The sequence below is a fragment of the Ctenopharyngodon idella genome, chromosome 10 (genome assembly GCF_019924925.1).
Source record: "Ctenopharyngodon idella isolate HZGC_01 chromosome 10, HZGC01, whole genome shotgun sequence".
NCBI lineage: Eukaryota > Metazoa > Chordata > Actinopteri > Cypriniformes > Xenocyprididae > Ctenopharyngodon > Ctenopharyngodon idella.
In genome coordinates this window covers 37,292,858-37,315,429 of record NC_067229.1, presented here as the reverse complement: position 1 = coordinate 37,315,429, position 22,572 = coordinate 37,292,858, and the positions used below count along the sequence as shown (strand labels likewise).

Below are 22,572 nucleotides of genomic sequence, written 5' to 3'. Positions count from 1 at the left end.
ACAATTGCCTGTTGGTAAAATATTAAATTATGATACTTTATGCTACTTTACTTTTCGTTTTTTGAAAATGTGACCAGGAATAAAACACATAAACCCTTTTTCTTTTTAAAAAAAATCTAGTTTTTTTATTGTTATTATTATTAATTAATTAATTAATTAAAGAAAAGATGTGTAATTTACTTCATTGTGCTATCCAAAGAGTAAAACAAGTGTGAATAATTGGTATTAAATAGGTTAAATTACCACTAGGTGGCGCAGGGTGAAAGTCTGCCAGTTGTAATAGTATCTGCTCAGTGACTCCCCTAGCGGCAGCGCCCGTCATTTACAGTGTTGTTACGCCCCTCATGACCGCCGAGCAGCCAATGGGCTCCGGGAGGCAGAGTTCTCCCTGTGGCCGCCATTAGAGAAAGGAATCCATGAATTCAAATGGAAACCAGCAGGAACACAGACCTTATACGCTTTTAAATGAAAATGAGCCATTTAATGTAGTTTCTCGTCACCTTTCGACGCCTTTAACGCGGAATGTTCTTCGTTTTTAAACCGCTTTTGGTGGGGATGGAGGCATAAGAGAGCCGTTTTTAAGCTAAAACCGTTTTTAAGCCAAGGGGGAGGGGGGGGAGAGTTGCCTCTTTTTGCTCTCCCTTTCCTTTTTCTATTTTAATAACACATTCCTCCTCTATTTTTACATGTAATCTATTCCCTCACAGCCTCGTCGACGGTTAAGGCCGTTATTTTTTTTATTCTAATTCGGGCTGAACGCGGGAGGCGCGAGCGATCGAATGGGGCTGTTGAATTCCATTCCCCCACCGATTGTTTAAAAATAATTCCGTTCACATTCGACTCGAATTTGGAGAAACGTTCTTTTTCTTTTTCCATGGAAAGCCCGATGATGGGATGTTCGAGCGCGCAGTGAAAGGATGAGTTCTTGTTTCGTACCGAACGGGGCCAGCTTGGAGGACTGCCATTCCAATCTATTCTATCTGGTAAGAGATTTAAAAACTAAAAGGAAAAAGCAGCCATTTTTAGCCGCCTAGCATGCTAACACCAGTGGAGAGAGAGCGAGCAGGATCAGGGCCCAGTGTATGTGTGTGATTCAAACACACACTGCTTGTTTATTTGCTTGTTTGTAAGCTTTTCTTAAGAGATTACATGTTTGTAGTATTTTGCACCAGACGGCTTAACGCAAACCGACTGCGTGTTTTGATTTTACGTGTTTGTAAATTGTACGTAACGAAGAGAGTTGGCAGAATGAAAGTTGAAGTTTCATTTTAACAGCACTTTTTTGCAAGTATAAATTACTCTGCTAATTTTTAAAATGTATTATTTTAAGAGTTGTGCAAAACAAAGCCTTTTAGACTTCAGTTCAAACTCCACGTTCTTGTGTTCGGGGGTGTTTACATGAATGTTTACACGTTACTCCACATGCTTATTTTGGCTCATTCCACGAAAAGGTGCCTTTAATGTCTAAAGCAATGATGTTAACAATGCAAACCAGGTTTTAAGCATTTTTCTAAACACGTAAACAAAAATCCAGCAACTGTTTTTTTTCTTTTTTTTATGTATATTTATGGCATGTGTTTCCAACTGCTTGCTTTATTATCAGATACGTATTATTTATTCTAAGATAGTATTTTATACCTAGTATTTTGCATTTTCTTTTCATATAATTAAAAAATAGTGGGCATGCAGTCTTTTTTAATAAAATGGCTATTCCAAAAACTATTCCAGAGTTAGGTGTCAACTTTGTTTTCATCATAACTTCACCTTATTAAAGTAATGTGCAGTTCCATAATTCAGATGACTGTCATAATGACATCATTCTTTCAGTATGATTGTCAGTATATTATTGAAAACTGGATATTTGTAGAAATGTCTGCATTAAATTCCCCTTTCTAATATTTTTAATATGAAACACTTGAATATTAAACAAACATGCTCAGTATCATGACCTTGAGCCAATGGCTAAAATAATCAGTAAAACTTTAAAGTACAACTAAATTCCAACATATATTAAATATGACAGTTTATAAACACTTAAAAACGTTTATTAACAATCAATTAATAAGATGGAAAATAGTACAGAAATTGACTTCCCCTTTCAGAATGTAAAAGTCAGCTTTTTCATGGAATTGCCCCTTTTCCTGCTAATTTTGACAGATTTGGTGTGTTTGCAATAATCATGTGAGCCATGCATCAGTTGTTTGGCTCAAAATAACCAATGCTGGGTTTGGGGTTTACCTCATGTCTGCAATAAGAGACTTGGGGTTTGAAATAGATGGGGCATTCCTGAAGCTTGCAGGCTTGTTTACGGCACTTTCTGCTCCCTAAACACACGTGCACACACTTGTACACGCATACTGGCGTCCCATTGGCTTCTATTGTTGTTAGATTAAGCTAATTATAATTACTATGGCCCAGCTCTGCATTTTTAGATTTGAAAACAGACATTATTTGTTATCTTAATGCAGCCTTTTTTCATTGCTGAGAAGGTTTTGCTATATTTGACATTTCCAGAAATGTGTCCCTCACTAGTACAGCAAAACAAGTACACAGACGCACTCTCACGATCAGTGTCAAGGCCTTGTGGTGAATTATATAACTTCAGCTTATCCAGTTTAATGCCTGCTCTGTTTTATTACTGCCACAGCACAATCTCTGATATTGTCTGAAGATGGATGGCTCTACTGAGAACGTGTTTGCACACTTTGAATGTATTGCTTGATGATTTGAATATGAATAGTTGCAGTTTTCCGGAAACTCGTTTGCGCTTTTAGTCTCGGAAGAGTTTTTTTTGTTTGTTATTTAGTTACAGGTGTGCCAACTTTTTTTCCTCCTCACGTTTTTCCCCAATGTCAGTTACATTTGTTTTGAATCCAAGGCATGTGAAACATTTAGATAAAAAAGCATCCCCATATGATCGTGCAGAACAGCCCATCTGCATATTTCTCTGTACATGTAAGCTCTTAAAGTGTTTGACCCCGTTTTGTTTTGCTTGGTGTAATTTTAGCACACGACTGTAAGGCGCAACTCATGGGAAACTCTGTCTCACTTCAGCACACGCGTTTGCTGCCTCATAACACACACACACACACACACCTTTTTTTTAGTTTTAGTGCAAAATATTAGCCAAGCAGGCAGAGTAAATATGATTTTGAAATCGAGCAAGGAACTTTAATAAGCATCATCAACCAACAACTAATGTTGTGAGTGTAATGAAGATTTTATCATATGTTTATTCACTTTATTTATGTCTAGTGTAGCAATAAGAAATGCTTGTCAGAGAGATGAACTTTAATGTTGCCTGATGCACGTTTTCATGCAGATAACTTGTGGCTTCCTGAGATTGACATTTCAAGTTTTGTTACACTAGTTGGATTAGTGGGGTCGTTATGCTTGTGAAAATCTCTTGCAGATGAAATCTTTCAGTTAAATGGATTTAAAACAGTCACAGTTTTTATCTGGAGTGCATGTGAAGCTATTTTCCTGTCATTGGACGAATCTCCAGGGGCTATTGGTCTTCGGGCGCCGATTGACTTTTTTTGAGTGGCTGAAGCAATGTGAGACAGACGCTATTGATAAGTGTCTCTTGGGAGTGAGAGCAACAGAGAAAGTGTCTGATAGTTTTGGGCCATTAGATGGAGTGCGTCTCAAAAAGGTTGTTGGTGTCACTTCACCTGTAGCTCAGCTGTTTGCTTTGATTCTCACGAGAAGCATCTGCTGTCGTTCCTGGCAGCACTCAGAGGAGTTCTTGTAAAACTCCAGTGAAAAAGGCAGCGAGAGGAAGGAAAGATGTTGTGACAAAGGAGGAAGTTATGTGGAAGGCCATGACCCAACAAACCACTCAAGTTTAAGTGGAAAGTCAAAGGAGCCAGATTCCTTAAGACGAACATGACTCCTGCTCTTAAAACATGCACACTTTCCATTGATGTTTTTGCATATTGTGGTTGTTACTAATTTTAGACCATATTGAATTCCATCAACAACAAAAACTCTTTTTGGCATTTTTGTGCTGGAAAAGTGCTTCATGAGGTTGTTTACTTTGCTCTTACTTTTCAGCCAAATTCTTCTTTCTGCCTTTAAGTCCGTTTTGACTTTTTTTCCCTCCCTCAGCTGTCATCAACGGTCTAAACTTCGACCGCTAGTTTTGTCCCATTTTTAGTTTCAGTAACAAGTGTGTAACAGCTTTTGCTCTGTATTTTTTTTTCAGTGCATCCTCTGCAGATGTTCTCTTTGCATATTTTGCAGGTGTTTGATCTGCACTCCTAAGTCAGATGGAAATATTTTCCAACAGCTGCAACAAGTTTCACTTTGCAACAAATGAGCATTATTGCGAACATAGCTGTAAACACCTGGCTTACTCTGTGTTTTTCCATCTCTGATTCTAACTAGGCGTGCACAAGAGAGAATGACCGCTGTTAGGCTTGCCAATGGTCAGAGTTTTCAGATTATAACAGTTAATGGTTGTTTTTGTGGTGTTGTCCTTATAAATGCTGCCGTCTAGTTTATAAAAGCTGAGGTCTGCATGACCTGTCCTGCCAAGTCAATGAAGGATGTGTATAAAGTCGCTGCATGTTTTATTGGTTAATTTGTGCTCTGATGATGTGGGTATTTTTGCCCCCTTCCATATATGTATTCCCATTTTTCTGGCTTTTTATGTATTAAAGGCCTGCTTGTTTTCTCCATAGTCCATTTGGTCTTCAAAAACACTTTATAGGCCCCGATAGGGCTGGGCGATAAAACGATAACGATATGTATCGCGATAGACACGTGATCAATATCAATAAAAAATGTGTTCGATAAAACGTTCGATATTTTTTTTTTTATTCTTCGTCGGAAGAAAACAGAGGTTGCAAAGCAAGTTTGGTTGCATTAACAAAGGCACTCGCTCTCTGGTAACCTAGCAACGTAGGGAGTGACACGCTAACAGCCAATCATGTAACAGTATCAAGTTTGGTTGCGCCATATCGTTGTCTCGTGCTGGTCTGCTGGATTCCTCTTCAGTAACCGGCAACTGATAAGCAGAAATTGAGTGCCGCAGCGAGCGAGGAAATTGTAAATAAAAGAGGAAAAGTCAGCTCGCCAGTATGGCAGTTTTTTGGATATTATAAGTCTGACCGTAGTCAGACCAATGTCGTCTGCAAATTATGCAAGACTGGTAATACCACGAACTTGATGTACCACCTTAGCCGCGCTCACCCTTTGGAGCACAGCCGTATTCAACCAACAACATCTGTAGCTGCAACACCGCACAACATTTTAATTATTTGAGTTTTCCATGGTTGTTGACATTTCTGTCTTAATAACTGAGGGGATTATGATCAGAGGAAGGTTAAGTTTAAAATAAAAATGTTTAAATGTAATATATTTTTCTCCTGGTCCTTATTTTAAATGGGTCAGAAAAAATTATCAATAATTATCGATATCGACCGATATGAAACACTGATATCGTGATACAGTTTTCAGCCATATAGCCCAGCCCTAGGCCCCGATATACTTGAAACTAAATTGTAGAATGAACTGATGAAGTCAACCTGATCTCACGGCAGTCTGTACGTGTTTTACGAGGTGTCTAATTCGTACAAATTCCTATGTTTTTTTTGCTAAATCATACGTATTTTATGAGTTGCCAAATTCGTATGAATTTGTACGAATGACCTACTCCTAACCCTTCCCCTAAACGTACCCGTCACTGGGGTTAGACAAATTGTATGAATTTGTACGAGTGAGGCCGCCTCATAAAATGCGTACGGATTGGTTGTGAGATAGCGTTGGAAAAGTTCACTTTGGCTGGTAAACACCTTTGTACTACCATTGGTCTGTGGCAAGTACGTAATGGGTAGGTGTGCGGAGCCTTCTTTCACGTGGAAATCTTTTCCGTGAGAGAAAACATGAACACATTGGAGAGCTGCTTTATAGTAGAAAATGAAGTTGTACTTCTGATGAAACGAGACACTGACACTGTTTTTCATGTTTAATACGGTAAAGCTGCTTGATTTTAAGCATTCTAAAGTGCTGTTTAAATAAACGTGACATGACTGTACTGGAATGCCGAATTGCAAAGATCGTGCAAACAAACGTATCCACGTTGCGATGATCAGATGCTTTTCTTATGCTTTATAAAAATGCTTGCTGTTTTCTCAATTTTGTTGTTTATTTTCTGAGAGGAAAGCTTGCAGCACAATTTGTTCATCTAAACGTCACTCTCAGTAGTGTGGGTGGCATCAGATGTTCGATAACAGTATATCGCTGCTCACGTATTTCAAACTTTGTTGTTGGTCTTTTTATTTAAAGGAATTAAATAATTAAAGAGAATAATGCAAAAGAAATATGAACGGTAAAAGTTCCAGGTCTATTGTAGTTATGAAGTGCTCAATTTAAATTATTTGCAAATAATATAATTTTTTTTAAAAAATATGCACACATTCACACTTATCCGTATGTCTATGTAAAAAATGCAAAACGTTTCTTGTCTCGTCAAATTCAGTTATGAATTACATAAATCATGTGAGTAGCATATTTTCAATTCAAAACGTTTGAACTTAGTTTGCATCACTGGATATTACTGTCAGTCGCTGAACATTTCCATTGTAAAACTTTCGTCAAATATTAAATGTTTAGCTACTTATATCTCACCACACATTCTTTCACTGCTTAAACTAAAGCGTTGCGTTAAAATTCTCACTCGTCTTCTGTGAACAGTCAGGCCCGACTTGATTGGCCAGCTCACTCATTCTGACAGTGACGAGCACTGTTAGACCACTGATGCAGAACAGCCTAAAAATTTAACTTTAAACTTTTTGTCATCCTAACAACAAACAGAGCTGTGCATAATGGAGTGCAGAAGAGCAGCATCAGATATTTGGGGGGACAATTTGGCCATTTCTAATTATTGGGGGGGACTTGTCCCCCTCAATGTCTATGGTGGTTACGGCTCTGGCCGTGAGTATATCTTGGCCGTTATTGTTAAGCAAATTTTATTTTAACCCATTTCTATCTATCTTATTCTTCACTCCTTGTTTTCTGATCTCTGCTATCTGTATCGGGTCTGAGTGTGGCTGATCTTACAGTGGATCATTAAGGCAGGATTAACTTCTGGGCTGAGATCCATTAAGTATTTCATAGCTCGAGTGCTGCTGGTCTAGGGTCTATTCCATCACATCAATGCCGTTTATCTTCGGTCTTAAAACCAGATAATAGATCAGCACTAAGACTTTTAGATGCTGCCGAATACGTGTCTTTTCGCAGGTGGTGAGTGGCCTTACTGACAGAAGTTAACGCAATCTCTCTTTCTCACAGGCTGATTTGACGGGGATAAAATGGAAGAGGTACGTGTGGCAAGGTCCGACCTCGGCGCCCATTCTATTCCCGGTCACCGAGGAGGACCCCATCCTCTGCAGCTTCAGCCGCTGTCTGAAAGCAGATGTGCTGAGCGTGTGGAGGCGGAGCCAGAGGCAGGGACGCAGAGAGCTCTGGCTCTTCTGGTGGGGCGACGATCCCAACTTCTCTGAACTCATCCACCACGAACTGACAGGTAAGCTGTGGAGTGCAACTTGGAATTTGTTCCAAAACCTAGTGAGCTGCCTACCTAAACAGCTTTTTTGAGCATCATTATTTTTGAAATGCATATTATCAGTGTGAAAAGTAGTGATACTTTTGTACCAAGTTGATACTTAAAAAAGAGATGTTGCGATATGGGGTCATAGCAACCCTAGTACCTTTTGATGCTGTCTAGGTAGGCAGCTCACTATGTTTTTTTTTTTTTTTTTTAAGACACGAGTCGCTGACTCTAACGAATACTTCTTTTGTTTTGCGTTTTTCAGTTTCTTTTTTCCTTTTTCGCCCACTTTATCTCTCTTTCTCGATCGACTGTGGTCTCTCTGAATTTCTTCCTCCTCCTTCCTCTCTCACACCCACACACTCTTTGTGTGTGCATTTTAGTTACTTGTCATCAAAATGTGCCGTAGGCCCATGCAAAGATCTTCGGTTTTTATTTCTACAGTCCCAGTTTAGCAGTCAGTGTCTGTCGCTCACGGGTAAACCTAAAAAGTGTGCCGTTAAGTTTATGCATGGTACAATATTTTTAATGTTTACAAGAACCTTTAGAATGATAAAAATAGATCAAGAGGCTCTGCTTTGTTTGAACAGACCGGTCTGAAGGTGTTTGATTCATCTCGGTAGAAGTTATCACCTGTAGATCAGTGTGGCGTGAATAATTATGTGAAATGCTTTTGTAATTGTGTTTCCTTTTAAGATCTGTTCTCGCTCTGCTAACCCAGACCTGAGGGTTATTGTTGTGTTGGGTTTGTGTTGCATTGTTAGAAACCGAGCAGTGGAGTCTGTGTGATGCCGTCACTTCTCAACCGATGTGTGTGAGTGCAAATCCCTCAGTTTGATAAAAAAACAAAAGGAAGGAATAGGAAATATAGAAGAAGTTTTACCTCATTTTTATTTCTTAAGCTCTTTGAAGGATAGAATAATGAAGAGCACCGAAGCATGAACGAGCAGAAAGCATCATGGATGTCTGTGGAAAAGCTTTCATTTTCCACCTTTCCTTCTGGACCAGGAAGATGGACCTGCCCCATCTCTATTCATGTCGCCTTTTACAGTGCGAAACAGAAGGAATGAAAAATGGGATGATATAGAGAAATAGGAAGAGGCAATTTATTTATTTATTTTTATCCTTTGTCCATTGACCCTCCTTCATTACCGTTCATTGTGCTGGAGGAGGGACAGAAATGGAGCCTTATGGGCAAAAGAGTGACCAATTCACCCATTCCATAATATCCCTCTCCACAAGAGATATTGCTGTATTTTCCTTTCGGTTGTGGAGATATTTGCTATAATAGCTGCATCCCTGTTGTGTCTCTTGACTTTCAGAGGAGAAGTCAGACATGTGCTTCCCTCTTTCTCTTGACACCTTCTTGTTTCTTTCTTCACTTGTTGGTCTCTGGAACAAGATTCCCACTGGCAAAGAAAACCCTGGAAAATTAGAAAAAAATTCTAATTTTGATTTCCAAGCCTGGAAAAGTGATTTTAAGGGTGAATATAATTTTTTTTTCTAGCCGTGACTTGCTCTAAAATATTTATTTGGTTAGAGATTTCACATCTAGAATAGCTAGAAAAGTTGTGGAAGACTTTTAATTGGTCATAAGGTGTTGGGAATTCTGTTAGAGTGTTAATTTCATTGCAGATTAAATCACATTTCGTTTTATGTGAGTGCTAATCCAGATTGTCAAATGTCGCATTAAGCTGTGTACTTTAAATTCCTCTTGTAGGCATCTGTGCTTCTCTGTTCAGCTAACTCAGGATCAGATAAAGTGTCAAACAGCCTGTGTGTCAGGATAAAATGTTATGCTTGTGGTCGTCTTGAGATCAGCAGGGTCGTTGCCACTTGACCTTCCCTCCTTGCGACAGATGTGTGAACCTGCTGCCCGTTCGACATCTTTCTTGACGCACACGTCTTGATGTCTTTTTCACAAACACACATGCAGCTGTCTTTCTGCTGGCCTTCATACAAACAAAGTGGAGACTCACGGGATGCACGGGTCATAAGACACGCACACGTAAATATATTCCCCTGCACTGGACCACAGAGCACCTGATTTAGATCCCTACTGGCACCCTGGCAATGGAGGTGTGAATCAGTGAACAGCAGGTCCAGTGAGACTTTAAAGGGGATAGAGAGAGAGTGAAAGATGGCACTATCACTTCTTTTGTACGCTCCGCTTGAGGTACACATGTCTCAGGAGATTTCTAGAACCAAGTGAATGGGCTGAAATTCATGTGTCTTGCCATACTTCAGCCTTTTGTCAAAAATGAGAAACAACCTTGGAAAGCTTGGAAATCTGAAGATTTGCGTTTGACTTAGTGGCTAGAGCTGCTGATCTCTTAATTATAATTTTACCCACTCTGTCTTAGATGTTAAGATCTTGTTTACACCTAGTGTTACTGTTAAACATGCATCTCAAATACGTCTCTTGTGAACACTTGCCACGTTTTGCCAGTGTTTTGAGAGGATGTCTTTTAGATTTTAGTCAAGTGCTTGTTTTATCCAAACTTCTCATGTGTTAAAGTAATGAATATGTTCAGATCTGTGCATGTAACAGGCTTTTTTTCCCAAATCAGATGGATTTCTTTTAAAGCGTCACATGACTGTTGAAGTTTAAATCCTTGTTTTAGCACAGTGATGAATTTACAGTTGAGTAGGCAGTCTGGGAATCTGCATCAGGATGCATTTAAATTACAAATACAATGAATGAATGTGGTTTCAATGATCTGGTCATGAAATGTTTTGAACCACATTTACACCTGTATTCAGCGTGGCCCACTTGTGATTGCATTTTAATACCAAGCATAAACTAAGAGGCTTTTTCTTGGGTTGGTGCCTTCACATTTTTATCCCTCCATGTTTGTTCCTTCCTCTCATAGTTTAGCCCCCTCATCAGATCTACAGCATGTTAAAGTCTGAAAATTTTGCAGCAAGTGCCATTCCTGTCTGCTAACTAATCGCTCCCATCCCAAGGGAAGAGCAAGTGACGGAAGAACTTGACGGATCTTCTGAAGCCTTGTATTTAATCACCGAGCGAGTGGAGGAAAACATAGAGTGCTGTTTCGGAGATGTAATGAGACAGGAGGCCATTTGGCTGATGTTTGAGAGGCAACTTTTCCCGACTCTGAATGGAATGTGGGAGAGAACCAATCCCAGCGCTCCGCTTGCTATGTGATGGAATGATCTGGAATAACTGAACTGCCATTGGAGTAAATGAGCATCTCCTCGATAGACCACGGCCCTCTATTTTTATGTAAATGTCCGATCGCCTCGCCTCCCCTCCCCCTTCCTGCTCTCTGTTCCCGTCGGTGGCGCTTGCTGATGTCGGTTCTATCCAGGGGCATCCACAGAACGAGACATGAATAAGGTCTTTTTTCCCTCCTCCTTTCTGTCTCTTTCTTTCCCTCCCCTCTGCTTTTCCTCTCTCCCTTTTTGCCTCCCTCCTTCTCTTGTTTTCTTTCCTCTCTCTGATCTTTTTTGCATAGAAATTAAGGAGCTGTAGTCTGTCTGTAAGGGTAATTGCTGTAGGGCTCATTTCTTCCTCATTTTTCCTCCTCTGACACTCGTCTGCTACACTCTCTCGCTCCCTCCCCCGTCTGCCAGTCTCCCTGTGGTGCGAGTTGTGCTGGCAGCTTCTCTCTCTCTCTTTTCTTCCTGCTCTCTCCCCTGTTCTCTCTCTCCCTCCTGGGTTTTTTCGCGAGGGCTACCTGTTTACCGCATAGCTCAAAGACAGCTGCTGGTGATACCCATTATGCTGAAGGCTGATGGGCTTTCAGGCTATGAAATTAAGGCTCATACCCACTTTTTTTTTTACGACATGTTTAAATTTATGATGTGAGGAAAAAGGAGAGCACAGTCTTTGCTATTGGAGTATTGCCTTCCATATATTGGCTTATAATGTAAGACAGTATGCAAGTATGCAAAAATTTGTTGAAGGTAAAGTGTGTTTTCTGAGGCACCAGTTGCTCTGTTGTTTTTGACAGGTTTCCCACCAAAATAGGATTGAGTTACTTTAGTTATATATATATATATATATATATATAACACATGCAATTAATTTTTTCAGTTTAACGTGTTAAAAATATTTAACGCAATTAACGCAGCATCCGTTTCTTCTGTCATAATTTTGGTAGCGTTACATTATATGAGCACACTCTTATTCACGCAAATGCTTTTAAACCATTCAAGCGCTACAAGACAAACGAGAATGCGCTGCCTGTGAGTGTCATGTCTGTGACACACACAACTCGAGTGCACAGAGAGATGCGTGCCAGTATCGGGTTCTTTCACGCTTGAACAAACAATATTACACAGAATTATGCCAAAATATAGTTTTGTTGAGTATCCGCATAAGAGCAGTCAGTGAGTTAAATAAGGTCTTAAAAAACCTTAAATAAGGTCTTAAAAGACCTTTAAAGAGTTGTGAGAAAATGAGATGCTCGTCAGATCCGCATCATGTTTGGCAGCGGCAGGTCTAAAAGTCACAGCCGCCTAATAAACCAGTTGCTGTGATGTCTATCATTGATGTTAATCAAAGAACAAAGGTAACAGTAAAAATTGTAGCTTTAATAAGGATTACTATATTTCATTTATAATTTATGCAGTGAAGACTGTAAAGTGTTTGATAACTAAATATCTTAAAAAAAAAAAAAAGTTGTTTCTACATTATTTTGGAGAATAACTGAAATTATTACAATATGAAAATATTACAAATTCTTACATTACAGAAAAAAAATGTATGATTAGTTTTTTTAATCGATTGATAGCTATATATATATATATATATATATATATATATATATATATAATTTATTCTTGGTTAATCTGTAGCTTTTGCTATGTGAGGCCACTATAAAACCAATTGTTCCATGTAGTACAGAAATTACGCTGCACCTTTTAATAGGTGTACAAGTGTTAGTTGGGGCAGTAAGCCAAGTACACCAAGAGCCCGCCAGTCGCAGTAATTCCAGATTGACCTCTAAACTCTCCCACCAACATAATGACATAAGTTGTGATGAACACACTTTATTTAGTATTTGTCCGGATGTCACGTAGGCCATGACTCTTAGGCACACTGGAAGTGTGCAAGCGGCTTGACTGGAACTGTTTGTCAGACACATGAGCCATGCATTTAAGAGCAGGAATCTTCTACTGGCAAGCTGTGTGTAGTGTGAACCCTCGGGCCACAGAGCTGAGCTGCACAGAGAAAAGGTTCTTTGAAAACATGTTGGATCCCATCTACAGAGAGAGAACTGAGTGCGCTGGAGGAGATGATGTCTGCTTTTGCCTTTCTCTGACATCACTGCGTGTCTGAAGATCTTAGGGGCGGTTGTGAGTGAGATCATCCCAGGAATATCATTTGTAAATCCTCGGCTTGCTTCGACCTTTGACCCATTGCTGGAGAGCTTTGCCTCCAACAGGAAATGATGTCAGATACAAAAGGAAATAATACAAGTTGCTTTGCTTCAGAAGGTGTGTTGTTGTCGTTCTCAATTTCCCTGACCCTCCTCTGTTTCCGCAACGCTTCCCAAGTTTTAAACAGACTTCGGATACCATAACAGTCAAGCAATGTGATCAGACAATCACACATTGTGCCAGATGCCTACCAGAAAACAGCATGGGTCTTGTACAAACACATTCTGTTTAGTGTTAAAAAGACATTTCTAGGTCACCTGAAATTGGTGTTATTTCATTTGCTTTATTGAAGGAGAAAGATTTGGGTTGATTTACACTGCTGGTGGTTTGCTGCTAGGCATAACGCTCAAAGATCCTCTTTGTTCTTCTCACCGTTTGTCTGATTTGAGGTCTGATTTGTCCCCCCCCCCCCCCTTAATTTTGTTGTGCCATTCGACAGGTTAAGGCCTTTGTTTCAAGACTGTCTGTTTTTTCTGTGATGCCAGGGCTTTGTTTCTATTGAAACGTGCAATTGCAGTTGTCAATAACAATGTATTTTATACCCTTACCGATAATGCTTGCAAACATCAGTTTACATTTTCCTTGAAAGTAGCTTGTGTTTGGCTTAATGGTCAAGACCTGCAGATATGTGAAATAGATCAATGATTATGTGTCCCTTTTAGATTAAAGAAACCTGGTTAAACATGTTTTTGGAGATTTATGAAGCATTTTCAGTAGGGATGCACCAATATGGAATTTCTGGTAATAGTTTCTGGGAAGAAATAAACTTTTTTTTTTTTTTTTTTTTTTTTTTTTTTTCAATGTTGAATATGGTTGTCATGGTACCAAAATTTTAATTGTCCAATACCAGTAAAATTTCACGGCTTTCTATACCAATTTCGGTACCATAGTTCCAATAGTTTTTGCTATCTTGCCATTTTTATTTAACTATTTGAAAAATAAAGATTAAATTAAGTGAATAATGATAGTTTTAAAAGAGTTTGAGAATATTTATGTAAATAATACAGTTAAACAACATGTAGCCTTCAAATGTTTATAAATAAACGTTGTTTATAAAAAGATCAAGTGAAAAATTAGTAATAAAAATGAAGGCCAAAGAAACTCATTACATAGAACAAGTAGCAGGTCTGTTTGCGTTTACATTCTTAAGGCAGGAACACACCAAGCCAACGCCGATGAACTAGTGGCGACGAAAGCAGACTGTGGGGTTGGCTCACGTCGGCAGCGTCTGGGTCCAAAGTTGCCCTGACACACCAAACCGACGCTCGACAGCCGACGGCCAAGTAGCACATTTGTTCTGCGCCTGCATAAGATGAAATGCCTTTCCGTACCAGCAAGTGGCAGTAGCTGAACAGCCAATCAGAATGATCAGATGGCCCGACGGACCGACGAGCTCCGATGCCGATTCAACATGTTTTTTTTTTTCAACCGAAAAAAAGCAGACGAGGACCAACTTCAGCAGATGATGCGGAACACACTGAGAAAACTTAGTCGGCCGACAAACAAAAACTGCCCGACAGCTGACCGTCCGCTTGGTGTGTTCCTGCCTTTAGACTTAATGCACATCTATTTTGACATACAGTATCAGATTGTTTTTCCCGTCTGTTGCTATTGTTATATTTTACTGTCAATTGCAGTTTCGGATTCAGTTGCACGTTTAGGGTACGTTTACACAACAACGATGTACTAAAAATGGAAAGGTTTCTTCTTTGTACAGATGACAGCATTATCAAAACTATCCCTGTTCACACAGATCCACAAAGATGACTAAAAACGTTGTATTATGCATGGCAGACAAGTAGTTGTCGATGTCACTTTGAAAAGAAAGACATTCTTTTACAGAGCACTCGTCTCACGTATCGTGTTTTTTTTTTTTTTTTTTTTTTTCCCTATAGGGGCTAATAAATCGGAAGTCTCGCACATTCACAGAAAACACAGTTTTCACAGATGCGGTTTACATGGAGATGACAACGGTATAGTTTTCATGAACTTCCACTTTGAAACCCGTTTTCAAAAGTTTGCAATTTCAGGCCACCAAAATGCCGTTGCCATGTAAATAAACGGCCAAAACGCATAAAAAGCGTTCAGTTTTTAGTTGAAAATGGTGTTGTGTAAAATACAGCTGTAAATCCAGAAACTTTGCAGTATACTGAGCAGCATGAAAAACAAAACTTGTATTCAAATTGTATATGGATTATTATAAACAGAAAGTGAGCAAAGAGCGCTCCCTTTATAATCACTGAAGCTGTAAATCACTTCATTCAAGCCTACATTCAGCGCCTGCTCACTGAGATCTACACTCTTGCGAAACTCCAGCTATAATCAAAAAAAGCTGTTAACACTCCACAATGAATCTCTTATTTACATCGTGTTTACGCTTTACTGGTGATAATAAAAGGATATGCGAGCGTGCAAAACTCTAAAGCGCGCGAGGTGAACGAAAACACCAGTGTTTTGAGTGTATTCTGACTAAAACACCTCTGATTGGCCATTGCATTCACGCTCTCAACAAATGTCTATGATTTGGCTACAACAATCAATGCTTCACAAGCACGTTGTAAATAGAAACCTTTGACGCTCTTCATAGTGCTTACACAGATACACATGGGAGCGTTTAAAAACAGCCACTTATACCGAATATACTTGGTACTCGGTACTACCGGTTCACATTTTTAAAATTTCAGTACCGACTTGGTACCGAAGTACTGGTACTTTTGACATGTTTTTGTGGAAACTGTGATACTTTTTTTTTTTTTTTTTTTTTCTCCAGGATTCATTGTCTTTACATTCACTTTTTATCAACTTATGAAGTGTTTCATAATTTATGAAACATAATAAAATAGGAACTGGTAGAATTGACATCATATAGATGGTGTAGTATCTATGGTATTGGCTGCAATCATTATTGATCATTATTTTCCTCATTAATCTGTCTCTGAAATGCACTTACAGTTTTCAGTGTGTGCTGTTTGCTGTTTGTGTTGTGTCTGTGCTGCTGAAACTATGGTGTGGTCAGACTTGTTCACCCTGTCCTGATGATGCATTGGCTTTTGTACTTAATTCCCCAAACCAGAGACAAGGGGGAGCCCTGCCTTCTCCTTCCTCCATCTTTATGTTTCTCTTTCCTTAGCTTTACTCTCTTGCTGTGCTCTCATGTCATCTTTGGAAATAGTCATTAATTAGTAATTGAAGCTCTCCAGTTCTTGTATGGCTCTGCACTCAAAATCAGAGAAAAAGAACAAATGAGAGTGAGAGAGAAAGAAAGGAAAGCCAAGGGCACAAGGAGAAGAGAAAGGGATGGAGGTGCATATAGAAAGAGAGGGAAGACAGATTACAGCAGAGGATGAAGATGAGGTAGAGAGAATTAAAGAAAGATGGAGGTGGAGGGAAAGAGACAACAGAGAAAATAAGCAGGAAGAAAGAGAAGAGGCTCTTGTAGCGCACGGCTCTGGCTCTTCCCTGGTCTGGCGCAATCTCCTGGGGCCAATGGTTGAGCAGACATTAATCTCTCTGTTTAATGACCCTACAGCTGATCTAATGACTCCTGCATAGGAACCTGTGGCTGTAGGGAACAGCTCTACACTAAGGGCTCACTGTCCTGCTATTATGAGCCCATGTGTCTGAGGGATGATAATATGGTGCTCACTGCTGGTGTACTGAATAATACAGGGAACTGCTGAAAAGACCAGCATGTTCTGGCCTCCTGTTTATGGTCAGGTTATGGTAAAGCTCTGAATTTCTCTTATTATCTCTATACACATATTTGAAACAGTTTAAAATTTATATTGTATATGTGTAAATAGATAAATAGAGCTGTGGAATATAATCGTTTTTGTGATGCTGATGTAAATGATGCATCTCCATTGATGCATAAAAACATTTTTAAAAAATGTAATGAAACAGGCCTATAATACACAATGTGCTGTACATATTAAGTTATTGTAAATGAAGGCCACTTTTATTATATATTAATATAAAATTGCGTATGTCCATCTGATGTTTTGGTTTTTACGAAAAGTATGTGCATGAATGTGAAAATAAAATGCAGGATGTGCTTGATATTAAACAGCAAATACCATTAGCAAAGATCTCAGTGTGTTACTTTTGCTGATTGAAATCACTTCTCTTTAGTGGCGTATTGAACTTGAATGGTCAGATGCACACAATTATTTCAAAATATCTGTCAAATATATTGTCAATTTGTCTTAAATGAATATAATCAGTCGGGGTGAAAAACAAACCTGCTCCTGTCTGTCATTAATGTTAATCAGGCAACAAAAGAAAAGAGGGCATCAACCATTGCTCTTGACTAAATAACTTTTGTAGCTTTAATAATAATAAATGTATTTGTAATTAATACACTAAAGACTATGCAGTGATTATTTTTTTACATTTGATTATTAGATTTCTGTATTTATTACTTGAATGCCTCTGTTATATAAATGTTAAATTAAAAAAAATTAAAGCACTGTTAATTTGTTAATCAATCATTTGTTTCTTCCTTATTGTACTTGTTTTACTGGTTTTTTTTTTATTTTATTTGCATCCTTGTTCTTATTTTTAATAACAGACAAAATAACAAAGAATTATATTGTGATTTATTAATATAGTAATTATTATTAATAAAATATTTAGGAAAAGATGCATCGTGATGCACCGAGAATTGTTTAATATTGAATCGTTACCCTTTGACTCCTAATTGGATTGTGAGACAAGTGAAGAAACACACCACCTATGTGTAAATATAATTTATACACATTTTATGTTATTATGATTCTCAAACTTTTCAGTTATTCATTATAATAATTATAATAAGTGTTTTGTGCAGAAATGCTGCATCGATAGAATTATGTAATATTTTAAATATTTAAAATTTAAATGTTATTACTAGGGCTGTCAATCGATTAAAATATTTAATCACGATTAATCGCATGATTGTCATGAGTTAACTCGTGATTAATTGCAAGTTAATCGCACATTTTAATCTGTAATATTTACATTATTTCTGTAACAAAACATCAAAAGCTCAGCCAAACAGCTGATCATAGCTGTACAGGGTGGGTTTTTATTTCTCATCTCCATAAATATATCTAATAGTAGAGCTATTGCAAGGGCTAGAAATTAATTTAGGGTTATCTTTTGCTTTTTTATTTATTTATTTATTTATTTATTAAATGTTTAAAAGAACAATAACAATTGTCAGTGCAAGTGTAAATAAAGGGTTATCCTTTGCTGAAACTTCCTTGTCGTTGTGGAGAGCGCGGTTCATGGCTGCATAGCAATGACAGACGCCACGGGAGTGCAAGTGCTTTGGAAGATGGCGTGCATCTTGATCGGCTGCATCTCCATTTCTCCAACTACAGGCTAGGCCATGGATCAAACAGAAAATGCGTGTTAATAAAATTTGTGCCGTTAAAATTAATTTGCGTTAATGCGTCAATTTTGACAGCCCTAGTTATTACTTTTTTTTGATGGTTTTTAATTTTAGTAGTGATTAGTCTTTGCTCATTTTCCAATGTGCACTGTTTTTGGAACCTAGTCTGCTTTAAAACTATTAATTATTATTGTACATAATATATATTGTATATAATAAATGCAGTTTGACTATTATTATTATTATTATTATTATTATTGATGATGATAATACTAATAGATTTTTATGGTGTGGTAATAATAATAATAATATTGGTTTTTAATTGTAATGTCCTTTTTTTTTTTTTTTCTCTCTCTCTCTCTTATATTGACTTATATCCACCCATGATTAACTTGGCTGGACTGTGTGAACCGGGTGGTTTGTGTGTTACTCCTATATTGTTACGAGTCCTGAAGTCAATTCAGTTGTTTCTTTTGATAACTTGAACTTAAAAAACAAAAAACAAACAAACAACTCAGTTTCTAAAAATTGGTGTCTTACCCTTACAAAACTAACACAGCCACTGTCAGTTCAACAATATTCCTGGCACAGCTCAAATTCCATGCATGTAGAGAGGCAGCATCATTTATGCATTTATTTATTATTAATATTATTTTGCACTCCAGGCTTAATGTGTTCATTTTTCAGGGGTGTTTTAGTGCAGTTAGTGTGTTTTGCAGTCTTTTGAGCGCATGTGTCTTTGTAAGTCAGCTATCTTCCTCTCTTTTGTGTTTTGCACTCTGTGGGCAGTGGTTAGACCATGAGATACAAGGTCATAGGGAACGCTTGATAGAAACCAGGTGCCTCCTTCCCCAGTAGAAATAGTGAGCATGACGGTTTGTTTTAAAGTAGGAATGAAATGCCGTTGACACACAACAGCAGACTTTATGGCAGCTGTTTATATAAAAAAAGTGAGACGGATGATTTGCCGTTATTGAAAGTGGAAGTGACAGTGATGCCTTCATTGGGTTTTCATCATCTTAATGCCATCCTAACGCACAGGCTCACAGTCTGAAAAAACACAGGACGTATTACCTATAGCTGAGATTTCATATTAAAAGCACCGTCTATGGTGTTTTTGCATGGTATGAATTAGGGATGGGCGATTAAACCGGTAGAAATTTGTCAACCAGTAGAGATTTTGGATTATTTTCTCTGTTGCGGTTACGGTCATGTGGTGTTGCAGTGCTGCGCTGTCACAAAAGCGTATCATTTGAATGCGGTACATGTATTATGATATTTTAGTGGTAAAATATTAAAAACTGTATTTAAAGTCAAAATAACTATATTGTAAGATGTAATATTACTCGTATCGTACACTACTACTGTCTTCTATTGGTAGGCTAGAGGCATACTTTTTGTTGTCTTTTGCATATTAAGAAACAGGGCTTAAAGTTTTCCAGCACCGTGCCGGATCTCCGGAGTGCGGCATTTGGCTGCAGAAAAAAATATAGTCCTACATCTGTCTTGACTTGCTATCGTTTTAGTTGATAGCAGCCTACTTTTGACAAAGCTGATTTCTGAGAAACGCAAGAGAAACATGGCTATTTGATTTACGAACGTGCTGCTCATTAGAGTTTTTACTCATTTGTGTATCATATCATCTATCATCTCGCAAGGTTTAAACATTTAAATACATATCAAATAGTCAAAAATGTTCATGAAGCAGTATTTTATTGATGTGTTAGACTAATTTTGACAAAGCTCTGATTTCTGAGAGAGACAAACAGCGCGGTAGGGCTGGATGATATGGCCAAAAAGTCATATCTCTATTTTTTGGCTAAATGGCGATATACGGTATATATCTCGGTATTTTCTACATTTTTCTATTTGGATTTAGAAGAAAAAAAAAAATCTGTATTTACTTTTTAAAAATCTTAATTTAACATTCTGCCTAATGTCCTACAAATATATTTTATATTGAAAGCTATTAATACAAATATAGTGAATGTAACTATGTAGTCTGGCACACTAATAGGCCTACAGTATGTGCAAAAAAGAGAAAGTTACTTTACATTCTAACATTGTAACATTACAATCTAAAAATAAAAATAATGCTTAAATGCTTGAAGTTAAATTCACTAGACTAAAAATTAAAATAAAAACAAAAGCACAGACTAATTATATTTTTTATATATATATATATATTTACTGCTATCATAAAAATACACTTACTTGTAGGTTTCAAATTCTACATATGGCACATTTATTGTTCAACAAACATTTTATCAAAATGTTTATTTTAGTCAGAATTATGGTGATCCCATTCTATTGAGCTCCGTCTGTTTGGCGTGAATGCGCGCGGCGGTGTTCGTTCACGGAAGTCTATGAAGTTTAGAGGAGAATAAAATTCGCTAGCAGAAGGCTCATCCACTCCTGACAGCAAAATGGAAATATTTGTATGATTTTCTAACATTTACAGATGGAGAATATACCTGTGAAATGTAAGTTATGCGCTTAGGAAAACACCACATCACAAAAGCATTAAACAGCGCAAATGTCAGCATATGAATCTGTCAGAGCATCTGACGGGGCAAGCCGCTTTAAACGATAGGCCTAAGATAAGTGTTAACTATATCTTAATCTTACGAGTTATTTTTAAAGCCCTTAATATTAAGCATGTCTCATGTTCAAGCCAAACTGTATTATGCATTTTCCCCGCAGCAGCACCCTGCGACGTCCACCGCTGTTTTTCAGATGCGCTCGTATAAAACTACTGTATATAGATATAAATGGTATCGCCTCATTTCTTATCGTATGTTAAAAATATATCGGTATATCGTACAAACTCGATATACCGCCCAGCCCTACAGCGCAGCTATTTGTTTTGCGCTGTGCTCAGTTTACACTCATTCACTTCACGCATTAGCCTATTGCTATTGTAGTAATTTTAGAGATTTATGTAATTGTGTTCTATCCCTCGGCTCACTTGTTATTCATCAAACATGACGAGTGACTGACTACTCTCCCATACACTGGAGTGAGACCATGGATGTCTCTCGAGCTGTCGCGATCTTTCTTGGCACTTGGTGGAGTGATAGATCGCTGTAGCGCTTCGGTTCACGCAGAGAGCACATGAACCGACCACATAGTCTACCTGTCAACACTCCCGTTTTTGCTGGGAGTCTCCCGTATTTCACACCCATCTCCCGCCCCTCTCCCGTTTTGCTTTTTCTCTCAGGAAACTTCCGTAATTTGTATGGGCCAAACCTCATTTATAAGAATAATCACATAAATATATTATTCCAAGGTTGTCCAGTTGCCAGATCTTGTATGAAACGCATTCTACTTGTGCAATCGACACATCATACAATTTCAAACCCATTGGTGACCTCAACCTGGCAACCTACACCAACCCCATTGCGCTGTTGATATCTGCGCAGTCTACGCGGGAAGTTTAATCAAGGCAAGCATCACAATAAACCTCACAAGAATCGAAAATGGGCTACTTTCCCATAAACTGGAGTGAGATCATAGACGTCACGTCTCTGTCGCGATCTTTCCTGGTGTTCTGTGTCACATTTACCATTGCATTTACCTCAGAAAAGCTGTTCAGTGTCCAAAGACTCGTTAGTTAGCTACAAAAATGAACTTATAAAGGAGCATTTTGCTAAATATATGCACTACAGGCTATACTTATACTTCTCTTATACTTCAATACCTATTGAATGTATGTTTGAATAAATCCGTTTTATGACGCCCACCATTTAAATATTTAATGAAGGAAATATTAAATGTTTATGAAGGAAAATCATTTTCAGATAATGTTTTTATATTTAGCTTACAAATCGATTAATTTTAACCTTTTAATAATATATTAAATATTAATAAAAAAAAAAATATATATATATTATTATTATTTTTTTTATAGATGTTACATGAATGGGAGAGTTTCATGGACTCTTAGGTTAATGTTTCTTACCTTGAATGATTCTGTCAAGAGCGTGTATCTGTGTACAGGTGAAAAGTAGCTGGACCTGTACTTAGGCTATTAAAAGATGCATGAGACAGCCAAAACCACCTCATTTTCTCTCTCATTCCCTACCTCTCTTTCTCTCTGCTTTGACAAAAGACAAGGTGTTTCATTGTTGCCAAGCTGTTAGTCAAATCAATGACATCCTTTAAAAGTGAATTGTGCTACTTGCTGCCTTTTCAGGAGACATCAACGAATTATAGATTTGCCTTCTGGCCTGAT

At 37.9% G+C, this 22,572-nt stretch overlaps 1 protein-coding gene across 1 annotated transcript in view; it reads left to right on the top strand.

Moving 5' to 3' along the window:
* Nucleotides 1–365: 365 nt before the first annotated feature.
* Nucleotides 366–22,572, top strand: part of med13a (mediator complex subunit 13a) — a 75,256-nt gene continuing 53,049 nt past the window's right edge. The window contains exons 1-2 of the mRNA XM_051909178.1: nucleotides 366–983; nucleotides 7,297–7,531. Of these exons, the coding sequence (XP_051765138.1) occupies nucleotides 918–983; nucleotides 7,297–7,531 (301 nt within the window). The 5' untranslated portion in view covers nucleotides 366–917. The remainder of the gene's footprint in view (nucleotides 984–7,296; nucleotides 7,532–22,572) is intronic.